The sequence below is a fragment of the Parambassis ranga genome, chromosome 12 (genome assembly GCF_900634625.1).
Source record: "Parambassis ranga chromosome 12, fParRan2.1, whole genome shotgun sequence".
Classification (NCBI taxonomy): Eukaryota; Metazoa; Chordata; class Actinopteri; family Ambassidae; genus Parambassis; species Parambassis ranga.
The window spans coordinates 13,733,708-13,753,980 of NC_041032.1; the positions used below are offsets into that span (position 1 = coordinate 13,733,708).

General features: G+C 43.0%; 1 protein-coding gene across 1 annotated transcript in view; it reads right to left on the reverse strand.

Annotated features, from left to right (window-relative positions):
• LOC114444119 (netrin receptor UNC5D-like) overlaps positions 1–20,273 on the reverse strand; it is a 131,525-nt gene that overhangs the window by 48,444 nt on the left and 62,808 nt on the right. The window contains exon 3 of the mRNA XM_028418521.1: positions 1,362–1,568. Coding sequence (XP_028274322.1) covers positions 1,362–1,568 — 207 coding nt within the window. The remainder of the gene's footprint in view (positions 1–1,361; positions 1,569–20,273) is intronic.

Here is a 20,273-nt window from a genome sequence, read left to right on the forward strand (position 1 = left end):
AGTAAATCTTAATCTTAATCTTAATCTTACTTTGCTACTCACATCACAAGCTTCCTGCTTCTTCAACTGCGAGTTTAGATGGACTCTTTTTGATGTTGATGTGGCAAAATCAGCATCTGAGAAAACATCTATGTCTCACTCATTTCTGCAGCTCGCTGCTGACCAAAGGCCAGATATTAGTGGGTCTTTGGTCCAGTGTGAACGGGGGTTTTAACTCTAAAAACAAGAAAAATATAGTTGTGAGTTTGTCAGTTTTCTACCTGCGTCCCTGCATGACTCCCTTCATTAAACTGAAACTTTTAACAAGAGCTCCTTGTTTATGTGCCACAGCGTCACTTTATCTGTGAGCTCTGAAGTGTTGATAGACAGGCAGCAGCCCTTAGAATAGCATGCACTAAAGTTGCACAACAATTGATCTACATGTGGCAAACAACTTTCTGTGATGCTCCCCCCACAGATCTTTCTCGCTTACAAGGTTACAGTCCCCTGGAACAAAATACTTGTATTCCATTTTGTGGCTTGTGGTGAGGACAGATCTTTCTTCTTTATGATACTCCTCCCTCTGCACATCCCCCCTTTTTTTCATGTCTGTCCCACTGGAAACAGATATGAATGGTGACAGGGAGCCAGATGGGAGGAGAGCTATGAATCCAGGCTAGAGGCAGTAAAAATTTAGAGGTCCGTTGTTAACTCTGGGAGGAGATACAGCTCGGTGCGGTGTGTTAAGTGAAGCATCAACAGTGTTGCACTAATAGCAGCAGAAGCAGGTCCATAAATATGATGCCTTCAACCTGACCTGACAAACACAGAAATAAATAAGTGCAGCTGATGGCTTCGGCGCGCCCGCCCGCTGTGAAACCACACAATAAACTGCATTTTAAAGCACATAATGCAGAGTGTGTGATTCAGCTTTTGTACATTTGTTGTATAAACAAGTGAATTTATGGCTTATTGAATACCCATTGTGAGATGATGCAACTAAAAACACACAGGGGCATTAGAAAAAAAAAGGGAAACATTTCTTTGTGAGTTCATTTTGAAGTTAAAACAACAACAACGGCATTTCAGCACATTGCATCAGTAAAAGACACCATTCTGAGTTCAAAGCCTGATCCTAAAATTGAACAAGTTGGTGCCTTTCATGGTCTAAGTGTTGTCATTTCAGTTTAGATCAAATGTGACACAGTAAAGACGTGAAGCAAATATATTTACGAGGCTGGATGTAGCCGCAGGGACTGTCACGAAGCCCCATTAGCAAAAGACTTCAGTCCTTTCTATCAGAGACATGAGTGATGTCGTCCTAACGTGAAATGACAGAGGAAGCCTTGACAAGAAGGGAGCTGTTATCCTGTGTAAAGTACCTGTCCCGAGGTCGGTGTGCTCCTGAGACATGTGCTGGCTCTGGTGGACCCATTCGCCATTGCACTTGAAGAAGATTTGAAGCGCGGGCCGAGCTTGACACCGCAGCTTGATGGGGTTACTCTTGACGATGTAGCCATCCACAGGCTCCTCCAGGAAGTGGGGCAGGGTCCCGGATTGGCCATGTTGCAGAGCCTCCCCCCGGGGACCTGAAGAATGAAACAAAAACAGTTCATTACTAAGACGGCTGCCACATGAAGCCCCTTTCTTCCTCATGTTTCCATCCCTCCCTCTCCTCTTCCTCTTCTTTGATTCTGCATCTGCATCCAGCTTGCAGCCCTTTCTGGACCAGACCTGCACAGCATCAGCCCCATCCCCACCGTCCATGCCACAGCATTACAACACAGTAACTCACACTGCAGAACACATCCTCTGGAGCGTCACAGTCTTTAATATTTAAGCATGCCATGTACACAAGCAAGTTTTTCAAATCTGCAAAATATTTATGATTAAAAATTGTTTAGTCTTTAATGTTTTAAACCATTAGCATTGTTTTCCACCATGTTTTTCTTTATATTTTCTGAAAGGTGAGGTGTTTAACTCCTGTGGGAAAAGCCAGGCTGTGTTGCCTCTGTGTTTTGTTTTCCTCTTCTCTCTCTGTATACTAACACGTAACCACAGCTTTGTTAGAAAGTGAGAAATCCAAATTTTATGGGTGTTTCCAGGAGAAAGATTCTCCAGAGGTCGGGCTGAGCTGTGGGGATAGGAGCTGAAATGTGCAGAATGGTTGATGCACTCCCAGTAAACAGTATCTTAGAGCAAAAACACCAGTGTGTACTCGAGCCAGACTTCATTTGGAATCAAAAGAAGAGGTGAGTGAGGAGAGTCTGTCTGCGGACAGAACTGACTGGTGTAGATATACCTGTGTGCCATTCTGGGGGCGTGTGAATAACTGCACAAGAAGAAAGATGGAGAAGCTTCATGCAGATGAAGACGGGTGTGATTTTAACTAAAGCTGCACATGCCAACACGGTCAGAGACAAATTTAATAGCCCTCCCAACACAAATGTCATAACTAGCCGTGGTATCTAACAGCACACACACAACAGCTAACATTTTCAACACTTGTGAAACCATCATGGCAAAAGTAAATAACATAAGTTTAGACTTGAGAAGAAGGATTGTTAGTGTCTACGAGTTCTACAAGTTTATCAAAGAGCTGGTGTGTGTCAGGAAGTTCAAAACGAGTCAAAGAGCGCAGCAGCAGAGTGGCAGAGGCGAGAAGAGAAACATGTGGAAGGTTCTGTAAAGAAAACTGCTGAGAGATGAGTCTAAAGAGCCGAGAACAACTGCAGAGACAGTAGTGAAGGATTTAACAATGTCTGGAACTGAAGTCTCAGAGGAGACAGTCATACGTTCTGTTACAGAGCTTATTACTGCCTGGATCCAACAAGAAAAGACACACCAGAGAAACACAAGAGAAAGAAGAATCTTTTTTTTTTTCGAAACCAAACCAAGTAGTGTTGATTCCAAAACAACGATTCAAAACACGAAATAAACTCCAGCCTCTGGTGTGTAAAATCCTAACTGATCACTATAAATATCCCAGATAGAGACTCGCCGGTGCTGATGAGGCAGATCTACAGTGCTGCTTTACTTTGATCCCAGATGTTGGTGTTCACTAAAGACAGTTAATTCACTGGCAGCACTTTACTCCTCTCCCGCCCGTCTGAGGTGGCTTCCAGTCGGTGCACGTATTGCTGCTTCTGAGGCCCACAAGTGTAATTACACTCCGACTAATCCCTTCGTTTGCTGGAGCCTTTTTCATGCAAGTGTGGAGGGTTTAAGTGATGCAAACTGTCCCGGCACCCTCCCTGCCCGTTCCTGACTCCCCATAGCACACTGCATGTTCCTCCACAGCGATGGGTGTAGCTTTGAAAACCCCATCAGGATTAGAGGACCCACTCTCTCTCCTCTTCTCTCTCCAGCTAATCTAATCCTCCTACCTTCCTTTGCCGGATGTCTCCCGATCGGAGGAAATAGATAAAAGAGTCTGTGTGATTCCCCGGCTGTGAAAATCACACAGCACTCAGCTGAGTGTTCCTCTACCCCTCTGTGCGACACATTCACATTCTCTCCCTCAGTCCTGAACAAAGAGACATGCTTTTAATTTCAAAATGACTAGCCTCGGGCAAGCTTTTCTTGTACAGAGTGCTCCAATTTGTTTTGCGCACGGAGCATTGACACGGTGTGTTTGTGTTTGGATAGATGCAAAACATAAGACGTGAGTGTGCATCCAGACAATGATAGATGGGAACAAGAATACACAAACACACACAGCTGGCAAACAAACCTGCATCCCTCCAAGTGATGGCTCATTTATTAATAGATCAAGTATTATCCTAATGCCTACAAACATGGCAGCTAAATGCCACTAATACCTGAAATACCAACATTAGCAAGGTTTCAGCGAAGGGGCTTTACAGGCATTATTTTGGTGTTAGAAGTATGTTTAAATTCATTTCTTATTTAGCAGGTGGGATTGTGTTGCTGCAGACAGATTAGGAAAAGGAAACTCTGGTGTGATTTAACCTCAGGCTGGTGGGGCCACATGACTCAGAGGGGAAACTCATGCACTTCACCGTCTCCAGGAACAGCCGCACATTGTTCTTGAAATTGCTGAATATAGATCAAAAAAGTGCACGGGCTGCAGTGTGAGACAGGCCCCCTCTGGCACAGCAGCTGGAAATGAGACCACATCATGTGTCAATGGTGCAGACGATCTAACAATGTTCGCTCATTTCCATCTTGTGCACGGTTATTGGTTCATCTGCATGCTCCCTGGACAGGCTGGAGACCCACATATCTCACTTCAATATGCTTCGGCGCTGTCATTCAGGAGACCGCTGCGCTTCGCGCTTCACAGCTTTCACAGTGATCTACAACCAATGCTTCAGCCTGGCAATAACACACAAGGGGCAGAGATACATGTGGAGGAAAACAAGATATCACTGCCAAAAGGCCGAGTGATGGCTCTATCAGACAGCTTCTCCCTCCCTGCCTCTCTGTCTGCACACGGTTCTATTAGAAACACACAGAGTCTAATTCTAATTCAGCTGTGACCAAACCTGTTAGGAATATTTCCTCAAGTACATCTACTCACATGTAAAATTAAAAGCGAGGTCTCTTATGTCCGCTCATAGCTTTTACTGAAAATCTAAAAGAAATGAGGAGGGAGGGAGAGCCTTTAGCTGCCTGGACTCATTTGCTAAAACCTTTGGGTGATTGCTTCACAGAGAGGAGGACTACTGCTGCTACTATTTAAAGAGACTGAAGACAGCAGCTGGGCTGTTGTTTGGCGCACAACGCAGTCATGTATCCTGGCAGACAGATGGCAGCTTCCATCGCAAACACCAGCTGATGTTAGTGTAGTGCAGTTCCTGAAACGGCCAGTTGGGGGCTTGCTCCAAAAAGGACCTGAATCATCAAGGAGCTCCATGTTAAAATGTTTAATTCTGTTCTTATGTCGATCTGCCATCATTTGCAAAACTCTCCCGCCTGCTTGATTCTGATTGCTTCTCATCTGCTCCTTGTCTGCCTGTTAGCAGCTCTGCCTGATCCATGTAAAGCCGTTTTGACATTTACCTCCGAGTCTTGTTTCCTGTATCCCTCGTCTAAAACATTTAAGTACCAGCTCACTTTAACCACCTATGCAATGTCACAATATCACACAAAGAAGATTCTGATGTTTCTCACAAGACGAAAACAAGAGGTTCCTGGGTGCTGTCTTTGAAAGGAAAATAGCAGACACTAACAAGATGATTAGATCATCCACTCCCTCAACATGATCCACTCATTGGAAAACATCATAAGACGCCAAAAAATGATCTTTAACACTCGAGCATGACATAAATAGTTAATCTGATGTCTGTTTTTGAAAAGTACAAAATACTTGCAAAGCATCACTTCTCAAGTTGTGTAAAAATTAGCAAGATTTAAGAATTTGTCACCTGAAAAAGTGCAGTGCGTGCCGTTACCAGCACGTTGAGCTATATTAAATTCAATTTACACGTCGGCACAGAGAGCTGAATAAACAGGTCAGATCATTTTTGTTGACACATTCACACCAAACATGTCTGAAGGTGTCATAATGAATAAAAATGAAGCTGCATCTGCAGTTTTCTGTAACCTCTCTCTGCACTTTGAAGCTTTTTTTTTAATGTGCTCGTGCCCCTTTTATGGCTGCCACTTCGCCTGCTTTATGAATAATGTTCAGCGAAGCGGACTGAATTCAGTTGCCTTCAGTCACAGAGGCGTGTGTGTGTGAGATATCCGATTTCAAACCTCCAACAGGTGTGAGGTGCTAAAGACATGCCTCGGACAGACGTGCATGGCCGCTGTGCAAAAAGCCTGTGTGTGCATGTTTACAGGAAACAATGAAGGAAAAGAGTGTGGCTTGGTGTCATCCAATAATCTGACATTTTACAGTATATTTCAATTTCTGGATTATCTAACGGTTCTTCATTAGAACTCTACAGGCTGCTTTCAGGGTGAATTCACATTCAGTGTTGTATAGGGCTGAACGATTTTAAGAATAAATTGAATTGCGATTTTTCTGGCAAATATTGCGATTTCAATTTCATCCACGATTTTTTTCAAATCAAGTTTTAGTGCACATGAGCATTTGCAAAGATCACAGAAACTTACACTCAACCTAAGGTTAAACAATAAATACAGTATGGAGACTTAAGTAACTCCTAAAGTTCAATGTGATTTAGAACAAATGATCAAACTTTAATGGGAATCATATCTAAGGAAAAACAGAGCTGCTGCTGTCACCTCTGTCCACCTCTTACTAGAGTCCTCATATGGAGCCTCTTCATCAAATGCCTGTGTTATTGTTTTGGTGATGTCATTAGCTGTTGCCTCCGTCTGCCCCACAGCACACACACAGACAGGTTTAGAAGAGCTGCTGACGGCACAACAGCAGCGAACCTGAATATAACGAGCTGGTAATGTTCAGAGAGGTGGATGCGTACTTGCTCGTAGCATTTAATACATTCGTATACACGCGGCCTTTACACTGCGACACACGTCGCGCGCGCACACACACACACACACACACACACACACAGGCTTAGAAGACGCGCCGCTGCTGCCGGCATAAACAGTACCGAACATAAAGGTGGAGTTCGTTTTAGGGACCAGTTCCTCCGTTTTCTTTTCGTTTTCAGCCGAAGAATTTGACAAAACAAAACCTGATTCAGTTAGGAGCAGTGCTAAAAATCGTGGCTTTGACGATCTCAAAATCACGTTGTCTGAGATCGCAATTTTCGGTCGTTCAGCCCTAGTGTTGTACCTTGTTTTACTCAGGACATTCTAAGCTATCTAGATGCTTCATCATTTCATATGATAATACATGCACATTATCATATTTGCCTCTGTAACAAGGGGGAAACGAAATTCATCTTATGAAATATGAAGTTATAATTCTGCATATATCGCTCAATAACAAGCTGCCATCCATAATGCTGCAGAGGAAATTGTCTGTAGTCTAGAAATATCAGAGGGTAACAGTGGGAACATTTTTTGGGTAAATAATGAGTGGTGATCAGAAAGAAAGTCTGGTCACTGCAGAAAAGGCTTGTGTTCCAGCTGCTTTAATTCAGGATTCATAAGAAGCAAGCAGCTGCTTTTCCATTTAGTTAACATACAATATACTCATTAATTCTTTGTTTAAGAATCGGTGCATAATTATGTTTAATTTATTTCACCGTGTTGACATTTTTGTACTAGGTTTGAGGGATAAGGTGCACGGTTTGTTGGTGAATTTCTGAATTTGCGGCGATGTGTAAACACGGACTCCGTCTGTGTAAATAAAGGAACCAATACAGCCTGGCAACGGTCAATGCCGCATTAATTATATATGCCCTGTGTGAGGTGTCTTCATAGGCAGCTCTGACGCAAATTCATGCAGCAGATGGATGGTCTAGTTGGAGGATCAGAGGTGAAGCTAGCAGAGGAGATGGGGGTGGAAGGAGATTGGTGAAGCAGATGATAGGTGGGTGTTGAAGATAGTGAGAAGCACTGGGGGAGCATCTGTTCGGATCAAGCGAGTGCACGGCAGGAAGACAAAAAAACGCTCAGCATTTTCAGGAAATGCTCACAAAGCACAAGTCTGAAAAGAAATGTTGTTTTCTTTTTTGGCTTCTCAGCCAACTATGGCCCACTGGAGGATCATAACCTTTTCGATGAACCCACATCCACTCTCTCTACGCCTGCGGAGATTTTTTGAATGACAGGCACTCGGTGGGAAAAAGACAGATATAGGCAAAGATGGGATTTCTTGATCTCCCAACACCACAGCAAATGGGGCATGAAAGGCGGAAACATGTGGAAGTCTGATCATGTTTATAGTGTTTTTAGACAGTACATGAGATTCATGCACATCAAAACACTTCGACCTACAGCGAGAGGCGTCATGCTGAGGAGCTGACAGGTAATAAACTGCTTAGGAACTGTGTACCATGCACACTCCAGCTCCATTGTGCAGGCTGGCAAACCAAAGAAAAAGTTGGATCAAAATCCAAGCGGTGACCAGGAAATGGGCAGATTGTACAGCAGTATTGCTGTTCCTCGCCCTCAATCTCCCAGTGACTTCAAAACACAGCTGGAGCTCGGAATCTGCTCTCTAACTCGTCATTTATTTGCGACGGCATTCACACAGACCCTGCATTTCTGCTCTGCCTCTCAGACTTTTAAAAACAGCACGGCCTCAACAGAAAGAGGCGCTTTGTTCAAATATTGATGCAAACCTCTAATCTGTCATCTCAGGACACACACACACACACTTGGATAATATGTGTGCTGCTGCTAAAACACTCCCAGGCATAACATACACACCAGATGTCGCACAATCAAAACAACAGACCGGTGTTGACTCTTCTGGTCAGAAGGACGCTGTTGTTTTCCGAGGTCCGTTCAGCATTCTCACAAACAAAGCAGGAAAAATCTCATCTCCTATAGAAAGCAGCTCCACTGCAGCAGTTGTGTGGTTAAGAGGCCTGAGACACTCAGATTGCAGAAGATGCAGGGGAAACTTTTAATGCACTCCTCTGTCTAAGATTTATCTTTGTGAGTTAATCAGTCAACAGTCCATGAGTAAAATGATAGGATGGAGGCCATTGTTATCACAGTATGTAGCTTTCAGTCACCACTGTGGGCGTCAAATGTACACAATTCGGTTTAGGAAAAACCTTTGAAGACACATTTTCCACATATACATGACAACAAACAGTCACCAGCTTTATCTAAGGACCACTATTACTGTGAGTACAGCTGTAGCTAACCATCTCCAAACCCATCAGGGTCACACGGGAGCAACAAGGAGAGCAGAGACACCCAGACCTCACTGTCCTCAGCAGCTTCCTCAGGCTTCTCCAGGGGACCCTAGCCACTTCTATAGGCCAGCCGGGAGATGTAATCCTTCCCTGACAGATGTTGGAACCACATCAACTGGTTCTTCTATATGCACAGGAGCAGCACCGTTACACTGAGCCATGCCCAGACCTGGATCTGACCCTGCAGGCTCAGACAGTAAGCCCAGCCACCTTACAGAGAAATCCATTTCTGCTGCTTGTATTTATGATCTCACTCTCTCGGTCATTAACCAAATTTTCATGACACAGGGGAGGATAGGGATGTTGACCAACTGATAAATTACTCTTCACCTCAGTGCCCGTATCATTAAAGAGGCTGCACCCGGCCCTGTAGTCCATCTCCCTCTTCTCTTAAGTCACGATCAGGACTCTGAGACACTTAAACTCAGACAGGTCCTCCTCCTTCACCTGGAGGCAGCATGCCACCCTGTTATTTACATGGAAGTGTTTGGGGATCGACTCACTTTCGGTGTCACCCTCGAGTGGCCATTTGAGAAACTGCAGCTTTCTGCCTACTTAACAATAACTGTATGTTCTGTAGAGGAAGTGAACAGTGCGTACTTGCAGGTGATCATACATAGTAGCATGTAAATATATTTCCATGGGAGACACAGCAAAGCGGGAACTTTGGTCATTTAAATGCAGACACTGTGCTGTGGTTTGCTGCATTTTGTTCTTAGATATATTTTATATAAGACATATTTATTTTGTTGCTGTAAAAACAAATGACTTTTTTTTTTCTAAGTAAATGTTCTCTTGAATATGTGCATAAACCGGCGCATGTGTGTGCTAAGTTTTGTGTCACCTACAAACACCCAGGTGGTATATGTGTCTTCATCTGTGTTGTGACAGCTTGCCAGCCTGGTTTTGGCAGGCAGGGAGATAGTGCTTCCCTCAGCTCTCCCGATAATCAAAGAGTAAACATGCTGAAGCAAAAGTGGGTTACCTGGATGTCAAACTGACAAAAAAAGTATCCCATTTCTGTCCCATCAACCACCTCTCTATTGGATTTTTTGCTCATACAACCATTAATATTAGGAAGTATACAAACTTATGTGAGTAAGTGCAGCATACATTTGCATATGCCTTTCATATGCGGTGTGTCAAGGATCTCACTAGGCGACATTATTTTTTTTTCTTCCACCAAAGAAATGAGGAGGGGGAAACTAAAAATATGACAAATAAGCTCTGGACTTGTGTGTATCTGTACAGAGTGCAGGGATAATCCTGGAAAATCCACTTAAACCTATAATGGCTGGCACTGATTTAAACAGAAATATTGAATAACATTTCACTCTAACATCTGTTCTTACATTTGTTTTATGAATGAATGAGTCAGTGTGGTGGTGAAAGCTGTCAGACCTGGCAGGGGGCTGTTGGTGTCGATGTCACACACTAATCAAAGAGACAAAAGCAGAAGAAGAAGATGAATCTGACGTCAGTCTGGAGGTTAGCGCGCTCCCTAATTTCATTTTACAAAAACCCAACACAACTTCTCCACTGAAATCTGAAAGTAAAGTAATCATGGTCACCACAAAACAGCATGCAGCTGTCATTCAGCTGAGGGTCCTGGATGGGCCTTTCTTTGGTACTCTGACCTGCATGTTAGGAGAGTTGTGGAAATGAGCCATAGGTGTGTCCAAGCATGAACAGTTGTGTGTCTCTCTGTGCTAGTGTCGGCTTGTAGTAAGTGTCCCCGGCCCACTTATCTACTGATAGCAGGGATAGACTCAGGCACCCCTGTGACCCCCTACAGGTAAAGAAAGTGGATGGACAGATTCAATATGAAAATCATTTTCTCCATAAAAGATAAGATTTAGAGATAATATTCAGAACAAAAGTAGTATTGATGTTCGTGCTGAAAGAATTAAAGTGATCTTTTCTCTACTTTCTTTGCTTGAAATATTGAAAATGAAAACCTGGCGTACGCAGCCCTGTTAGCTGAATGTAAACTCTTCTTTGTCTCTCAGCCCTCAGAGAATAAACTAGTATCAGCGCTGAAATTGTTCTTACCTTTGCATCAGTTTAATTAACTTCACCTCTGCAGGAGAGTCTGAGTAACACCTGAAAGCCCGCAGGCTGCTCCATGACTCGAATATATTTTCACCCACGCTGTCTTTATTGCATGACCAATCAGGTCTGAGTAATGATAGATGCAGATATGGAGTGCCTATCTATGAACATGTTGCACGCAGCATCATTATTACCTCATCTATCAGAGCTCCACTCTGCACTTTTGCTGCTGTCGTTTAGAGTCCCAGCCCCCGCTGACTGACGGTGAATGCAGACAAAAGCAGATAATTGCTTACTTACTCTTTCCCATATAGCCTTTGATCCATTTTGTCTTTTCTGACAGAGAAGAGACAGCGACATAATTAAAGGCATTGTGTGGCGTATACAATCTCGGCTGCAATCATACCGGCAACCTGACAGCTCACTCTAATGCGAGTGTACTTTGTGAGTGGGATTGATAAATAAGTAAAAATCCTAGAAAACAATCCTCTCGCCCCGTTTTTTTTTTTTCCTCACATTTTTTTTTCTTCATCTTCCTGAGAGCTTTAACACTCCAGCCACAAATGAGAGAGAGAGAGAGAAAGAGTGGGGCTTTATTATTGAATGAATTTATGAATAAATTACTGCTGTGTGGCCACATGTGAGAGAAGCATCAAACTTCATCGTAATGCTGTTTTGATGTTTTATTAAAATGTTTGGCAGGTGAAAAATGGGATTTAATCAAATGGAAATGACCCTCTGTGTTATTATCCACCATCATCTGTCATTACATAAAATGTTGATAAAGCAGGGTGGTATTTTTGAAGCCTTTTTTCTGTCTCCTCTGTCTTTGGTTTTATTTTGAAATTCTAAATTGTATAGTTGGCATATCGTCACAATAAAGGAGTATCATTTTATCATTTCATTCACAGAGCTGTCGACACAAAGTGGTGGCACTGGAGGAAACAAATAAACCACGGCATAAAAGCAGCTATATGATACATGCCGATTCAGAAGCTCATTCATCTGAGTTTATCCAAACACATTTACTCACCGCACACAGAAGGAAACCTGCCTCCTACGCCTCTATACCGCCTCATTGTTTCTAAATTAGGTCATTAAGAAATGGCAATTACAACCGCTCTGTGCAGACTAGCGTCAAATTACTGACATCCTCACAGTGACAAGCAGGTATGCTAACTGTGATCAGTGTTTACTCTTCTGGCAAGCTAACATTCAATTTTTTATCTTTTGTAATGTTGGATGCTTGTCCTCACACACAAAGGAGACTAAAAAGGATCTTAAAATCACTCTTTTCAGCTCATTTAAGGTAATTATTTTGCATAGTTGATGGATCCCAATGGTCATGATCACTGCAGGGGGGATAAGACTTACCCTTTAAAGACATTATTATTAAAGCTAATCCTTAATAATTGATTGTCGCCAAAATTTAGGAAAAAACTTAGGAAAACTTAGGAAAACACTAAGACACACATGGATGTCATTAATTATACTCATACTTCATGTTAATGAAGAACAGTCAATTGCTGCAGAGCCCAAGTACAGTACGCAGAGAGCTTCATGGAATGGGTTTCCATGGCCGAGCAGCTGCATCCAAGCCACACATCACCAAGTGCAATGCAAAGCGTCAGATGCAGTGGAGTAAAGCACGCCACCACTGGACTCTAGGGTAGTGGAGATGCGTTCTCTGGAGTGACCAATCACTCTTCTGCATCTGCAATCTGATGGACGAGTCTGGGTTTGGAGGTTGCCAGGGGAACGATACATTTCGGACTGCATTGTGCCAACTGTGAAATTTGGTGGAAGAGGAATTATGGTTTGGGTTGTTTTTCAGGAGTTGGGCTGGGCCCCTTAGTTCCAGTGAAAGGAACTTTGAATGCTTCAGGATACCAAAGCATTTTGGACAATTCCATGCTCCCAACCTTGTGGGTTTGGAGCAGGTCCCTTCCTCTTCCAACACCAGTGCACAAAGCAAGGTCCATAAAGACATGGATGACAGAGTCTGGTGTGGATGAACTTGACTGGCCTGCACGGAGTCCTGACCTGAACCCGATAGAACACCTTGATAGAACCGATAGAACTGAAAGCCAGGCCTTCTCGACCAACATCAGTGTCTGACCTCGCCTTTGGTAGAATGGCCAAAAATTCCTATAAACACACTCCTCAACCAGCCTTCCCAGAAGAGTTGAAGCTGTAATAGCTGGCACTTAAGTTCATATGTCACTCAAGGCAGGTGAGCAAATACTTTTGGTAATATGTATCTTGTGTGGATAAGCATGACGCAAACAAACATGGAGGGCAGGTTGGTCGAGCTTCCTGTCATGGCTGATGTAAATGAAAACTTCCGCCATACTTCTGCTGCCTCGTTGATGATCAGCAACACCAGCAAACAAACACCTACCTGCCTATTGAACTCGTTAGGTTTCATGCATTGACAGCGCAGCGTGAGCATGTACGTTGCCAATGCAGAACATTTACTCGCACAGTTGGGGTTTGAGGTTCTAACGTCTTTCGCTGCATCCTGTCGCCTGCAAACAAAACGCCACTGTTCGACCTGCACGTACACTCCTGTGACTTCCAGTCAGAGATCAAGAGCTATGTGAGGTTTCCTATCCAGCTTTAAGGATTCATGAGAGGCTGGAACATTTTCAAAAGCTTATCTGTCATTTAAAAAACAGAAAGGTGTTAACTTCTGCCACGATCAGTCTGACTCATTCAGCTCCATCAGCTTCACTTTCCTTTTTCCCCCTCTGGAGAATTAAGCCAGCACACAGCAAAAAAAAAGATGTTCCACATAATCCTCCACTCTGCAGTAATGACTGGATGTTACTCCAGAATAAATTGAAAAATAAAAGACAGCGACACTATGCTCTGGCTCAGGAGCTAAAGAAAGATCAGGAGAGTGGTCAGTGATCTCCAGACATTTAAAATTCATAACAATCAAACATCTGTGCAGTGCTTTTCCGTGTCTCCTGGCGTCCCTGCATATATCAGAGGAAGGCAAAGATCCCTAATGGCCCCTGAAAAATGCAAGAAAGTGAGTAATCCTGCACCCCCTTTCCTCGCCAAGCACTATTCTCTCACCTCGTCTGTGATTTTCTTCAGTGAGCAGGGGCCGGTTGTTCAAAGCCCAGGCCTGCCCTGCATTTTATGTCCCAGCGGAGGCCTTCAAACGTTACTTTTAACTGCCCCAGTAATGCAGTCTGAGTGGGGATGGCGAAGATGTGATCCGGCCAAAAAAGCACTGCGGCAAAATGGCATTAGGTGTGATGGCAATGAGATGAATAATAAACAGAAGGGAGGAGGAAAGTTGAGGTAAAGGTTGTATTCAAATCAGACAGTATACAGACTGCTGCTGGGAATGTCATCTGCTGATTTTTTAATAAGACAAGAAACATTCAGCCACAAAAATCTAACAAGCTCATCCAGCGGCACGAGGATAGATCTGATTTCTGCCAAGCAAAGTGGAGGAAAACCCCTGCTCCACTGTGCAATACATTACTAATGAACAAATCCCATTTTACCCCTTAATAAGTTAAGAATCCCTGCCAAGGATTACTAATGAATCTTTAAAGAAACATACAAAAAAACAAAAATTGGAATCTTTTAAGCTCGGATACCCTCATTTGTCAAGCTCAGATGGACGTGGTGAAAGTGTGTCAACATAATCTCTCTGCTGTTTTCATACAAATGATGCTTCACTTCAAATAACAGAGCAAGTGCGCAGGGCATGCTCAGCACCTTGTGGCACATCCTCTGCACACTGTGTCCCAGTTTCCACTTTATGTAACCTGCTTATTTGTGCACACCATACAAACACTCACCACAAACAAAAACTATATAACAAAAAAAATAAGAAGGCACGCTCATTACTCAGTGTCTCAGGTATTGCAGACCACTTCGCTGAACAGGATTTGCTTTAAGTAAAGAGAATGCTGAGTAAAGCTAGCTGAAACACTGTAGAGGCCATAAGGAGGGGGGAGAATGCTATCAGAAACTCCATATGGATATTATGAAAATGATGTATTCAACACAAGCTTCAACAGAAGGTCATCTTTCTTCTACATACAGCAACACCTTTAGGTCTCCTTATAAACTGTCAGAAACACATAAAAACTGGACGCACCTAAAATACATCTATTCTAAATTTAAAGTATGATCATCACTCTTTTTCATCCGCTAAGGACAAAGGCTCCAGTGACCAGCATCAAAGGGGTCAGTGTGGAGGTGGTGGAGGAGTACGAATACCTGAGAATGTACTTTGACCACAAACTGGACTGGAGTAAGAACGTGGACACTGTTTACAGGAAGGGCCAGAGTCGCCTCTACTTTCTGAGGCAGCTGAGGTCCTTCAACATCTGCAGGATGATGATGAGGATGTTCCATGAGTCTGTGGTGGCCAGTGCCATCATGTATGCTGTTGTCTGCTGGGGCAGCAGTCTGGGGGTGAGGGACATAAACAGACTCAACAGAATCATCAGGAAGGGCGGCCATGTTGTAGGAGAGGACCTGGACTCTCTGACAGATTCATTCATGTCATGCTCTTTACTATGTAAAGGTTTTTATACAGTAGTAAATATGTTTCTTCTTCTTTAGATACAACTCAGGGATTTAAATGCTATCTAGGTATTTAGATATTTATTATATATTTCGATTTCATATTTAAATTTTTCAATTTTTCAATTTTTTTTTTTTTTCATCTTTGATTTCAATTTGTCTGTAACAAAAAAGAATTTAGCCTCGGGGATAAATAAAGTAATTCTGATTCTGATTCTAAGCAAAGCTCGTCCTCTGCTCACCTACATGCCACCAGCCTCTGTTGACTATTCAGCAATTATACCTCACAAAACAAAGGATGTCCCAGAATGCTGTGGCCTTGATTGAATGACTATTTGTCTTATTATGTGAATTTGTTAAGTTTTGATCTGAATGAACGCCTTAAACACCAGAGTCAACAAGAAGACGACCAACAGATCCAACTTTACCTCAGCGAGTTAAAATGACAGTTTCTGAACACAGCTCAGTGTACCAGTGTTTACTTTTGCTTCATTTCATTGGTTTGGGTTGTACTTACCATGGTAACCAGTCAGTGTCATACTGTACTACTGTTAATTAAGCTATATCTCACTTTAAAGAACGTAACCTCTTCCTTTAACTACCAGGTTAGTGCCGCTGTAAACCCGCTGCTACAACCATCCAGACCTGCAGCTTGAAGCGTTCACTTCATCACACACATACCCCGTCCATGCTGCTACTGTGTGTTGTGCCCTTGGGCGAAGCAAAAAGGCACAGGACTTCCTAGCTGCACTGATATTCTGCTCAGTGGACAGAAGTAGAGGACTGGTGTTGAAGTGTTCGGGACAACTCCCTCGTGTGTGTGTGTGCAGCTACGTGAATGTGAAGCAGGATGCTCCAGGAGCAGCAGCTGTGTGTGCTCTTCCACTGAATAAATCAATGCTTAAAGCAGTGGTTGAATAATGCCACGTAAGCTCACAAATCCTAGCTAGATTACAGTTAACGGCTAATTCGGAACTGTGAGACAAATAATTTGTAAACGAGGCTGCTCTGAAGCGGTTAAACGAGCGCTGCCTCTGGCCTCTGAGGAACTATTTTGTTTGCTAATGGATCAGATGAGAAACAGAGCGAGCATCTATGAGCGAGCCTGATTAAATGTGGCAGCAGCTATCTACATGAAAATAGAAGCCTGTTATGATCACAGCGCTAAAATTAATATTAGTCTGATTGTCCCGGACGATCCATCTAATGGGAGCCTGGAGTGCGGCGGTGGCATACAGAACAACAGGGAGGCACACGAGGTCAAGGTGAGGCTGCCACTTAATCTTAAAAACATGAGAGAGAGGTCCGCCGTGTGTCGACCTCTGGGCTTCCTACTTATGCAGCTCGCCGAGTGGTGTGTATGTGTGTGTGTGTGTGTGTGTGCGCTGGCATGTGCAGACAAACAGGAGAAGTGAGGAATAGCTGGCTGCTTTATCAAGTCCAGTGCGTCCATCACAAGTGTGTAAGTCAGCAGAAGCGGCCGCACTTTGTCAGAACACGTTTCTCCGTTAATGAATGTATTTACCAAATACCCTGGATCATGATTAATCTTGCACATCGACCAATCCCACAATGCAGTGCGAGCGAGCCAAATGTCAAAAATGTAATCATTTACATTGGATGTGATACATTCGGACAAAATCTGTTTTAATTAAAGATTACTTTGTGACATTTTCTACTCTTATTCAGCAAACCGCACCGGGTCAACAGGAAAGATGGGAGGACGCAGGCAGTAACCGGCGCAGCCGTGGGATCAATATCAATTTCCCTGTGCTATACATAAACAGCAGACCACAGCTTAATCCTAGTGCTTTATTAAAATCTATCAAACCTATTCAAACACGTATTCTTCACAGTTAACCACCCCCCGTTTCATATGGCAGTAATTAGAATATTCATTAGATAAAAATCTCTTTAGTCCGATCGATAGTCTTTGAGCCGAAGGGATCTCTGTAGATATCTGAGTCAAAATCCATTGGATACGAAGGATCCAATTGCATAAGCTTTGTGAGTCCTCCAACCCGAGTATAAATCGATACACCAGCAGCCCCTCCAGTGGATTTAGCTTCTTGTTAGCGGGCCTGAAACAGCTGTCACGCCCTGTGTCCTGTGATGTTCTACCCCCATTCTATTTGGTCCAGTGTTTCAGCCCACTTTTAGGTTCATTGTGGGCTTATCAGTGCAGTGTGCTCAGGTGAGTGAACACAACCCCACATCCACTTAGGCTTTTCAATCTCACCGTGACACGGTCAAATCAGGGGGAGTGCACAAGATTAAATCGATGCCTGGCCAGTCGACTGCTTGACGCAGCATTCTACTTCCAGACCATTTCCTTGGCCACGCCATCTATCACTCAAAACCTGAACCAGGCCTCCTCCCGGTGTGTGTCTCTATTCTCCTCTCATATTGTCCACAAGAACACCTGGTCTCGGGAGATGTGCTGCAGTCCCTGTTGTGGACTTCATAAAAGTAAATCCTTTGCTGATGGTGGAGGAGAGATGACAAACAGAGGTGACATAGCAACACAGTCTGTGGTGTGGAGAAAAAAAATCTAATTTACAGTTTGCCCCAGAGGTCAGGCCAGCAGACCTGGTCCTCACATCTATCAGATAAATCGGCTTTGGGGCGCCAGCAATCTACTTACGAGCTCCACCTTCTGCCTGCTGCCCTGCCAGTTTAGTGACTAAATTGTGTTGGAGTTGAAGTGGACAGGACAGTCAGTGGATCTCCAGTACAGTGCAGAGAATCACAAGATAAATCTGAGATGGTTAAAACCTGCAACAAGATGCATTTAATTCTACATTTAAAAATATAACCAGCTTCCACTCACAGTGCATACTGATGGCTGTGATGGCTGGATTACTTTTGTTATTCTGTGTTATTGGTGTGTTGACATGTTGGATCTGAATTCATCATAAACCACCAGCTCCTGCTTTCATTGAGGTAAAATGTCTCTGGTGCAGCGAAGAGAGTGCAGATCAATGGCACGGTGTTTAGTCTTACTCTATTTGATTACTTTTAATTGCTTCTAGATTAACTTTAGGAAAGTCTTAAAGTTTCTAAACAGAAATCTGAGAGGTAGTTACTGTATATGGTTAAGCTCTGAGTTCAGTGACTGCAACACTGTAATGTAGTTTAAGTAAATATCTGATACAGTATTTACTCCTGAAATGTAACAAAACCCATGAAATGGATAAGACACTGCTAAGGAAGCAGGTGTAGCTAGAGATGCTCCAAAACAACATTAGTTATTAGATATTAGCCCTGACATCATCTAAAAAAAAGTGGGGTTAATCCACGAGGCTGATCTTCAATTCTACGTTTGCAACAAAACACACAACAGTTGCTCGGCTGCTACACCAAGCCAGAGCATCAGTATCAGGACTGAAGAAAAGTTAGAATCGTAAAGTCTAAAGTTTGTTTGTTTTTCTGAGCCAGAAGTGAAAATATGTGAACCTAAAGGTGGAGCTGAAGGAGGAAACTGTTTAAAGGTACAGGTCAGAAGGTTTGTTGCCCCCTTCTGGCAGTTAGGGTAACTACATAAACTCCAATGACACATATACATGAATATCTGTCTAAGGATGAGCAATCCTCTGATAAATACGATGACACCCAGCCACAGCTTGTAGCTTATAGAGATGAAAGCGGAACTAAGCTTCACTCATATTTATATTAGAAGTCGTCCACTGAGACGTGCAGCCAGCTCAGGTTCTCTACTTTTCTCATTAACAAATAAAATCTGGTAATGACACCCATACACACACACACACACAGGCTGTCATTAACGGGGTCCTTACACTGCAGCAAACACACTGAGAACATGTCACATGTTTCCACGCTCTCCTCAAACACAGCAATTAGGAGCACTGAGCTGAGTGTCACTTCTGCTGCTCGGCTGACCTTTCTGTGGCTCCGCTGGTCGACCTGCTCGTACCGCTCTGCAACATCTTCATTAGTACAGCCTCAGCACGGAGGGAACGCGGCCCGCTCTGTGTGGCTCTGCAGCTGCTGTCACTATCATGGTCGTTACTGTATTACCTGTGCTGTAGCTTTAAAGTGCAGAAGGAGCGAACATCGACTCATTGATCGGACGTTATTGACACCTGCCATACTGCATCATTAGCTGCTGGATGGACCCACATGTGTATTCTATGTTTATTCACCTCTTCTGCTTCTCATTATCTCAACATAACCTTTGCAGTGGAGCCGCTTTCACTGTATTTGTGAGAAAATAAAAGATAAATAAAGAAAAATTTCCATCAGTGCAGACGCCTTATGCAAATCAAGTGTACATGATAGGGTGGATACAGGAGTCAGATGACTTCAGTGAGCATAGATTACTGTACATATTACAGTATGTAGGAGGTAGCAGAGAAGATGCATTTAGTTAGTTTTATAAACTATAAAACTTTTTTGTAGCATTTAAAAAATGTAATTAAAGTGACTTCAATCATAAATTTTTTTTGGAGCACATAACTGCATCACACAGACAGTTTTATATTACACTACTCTTTTAACCTTGTGATGTTTCAAAGTAACACAAAAAGATGGAGCAAAACGTGTCATTTTATCTGCCCACAACCAAGGACATCCTGATTTTTAACAGTTTTATCACTTTATATTTCACCTTCTCTTCATTTTGGTTTTATATTGAGTGACATTGTTGCTTAAAAGTCCAATATTAATACATTCTCCTGCTTTTTCTTTCCTTTATTAATATTAATGTGGAATATTTTTTCTTTTTTGACCATTAAACTGTAAAAATGGCTACAATTTCCCCCCAAATACTTAAAAAATGCTCCTAAATTGAACCACTTTTTTCCCTTTTGAATACACAGCTTTATGTTATTGTCTTTGTGGAAACCAGAGGCCAGACATTCACACTCATTCACACTGTTCCGCCTG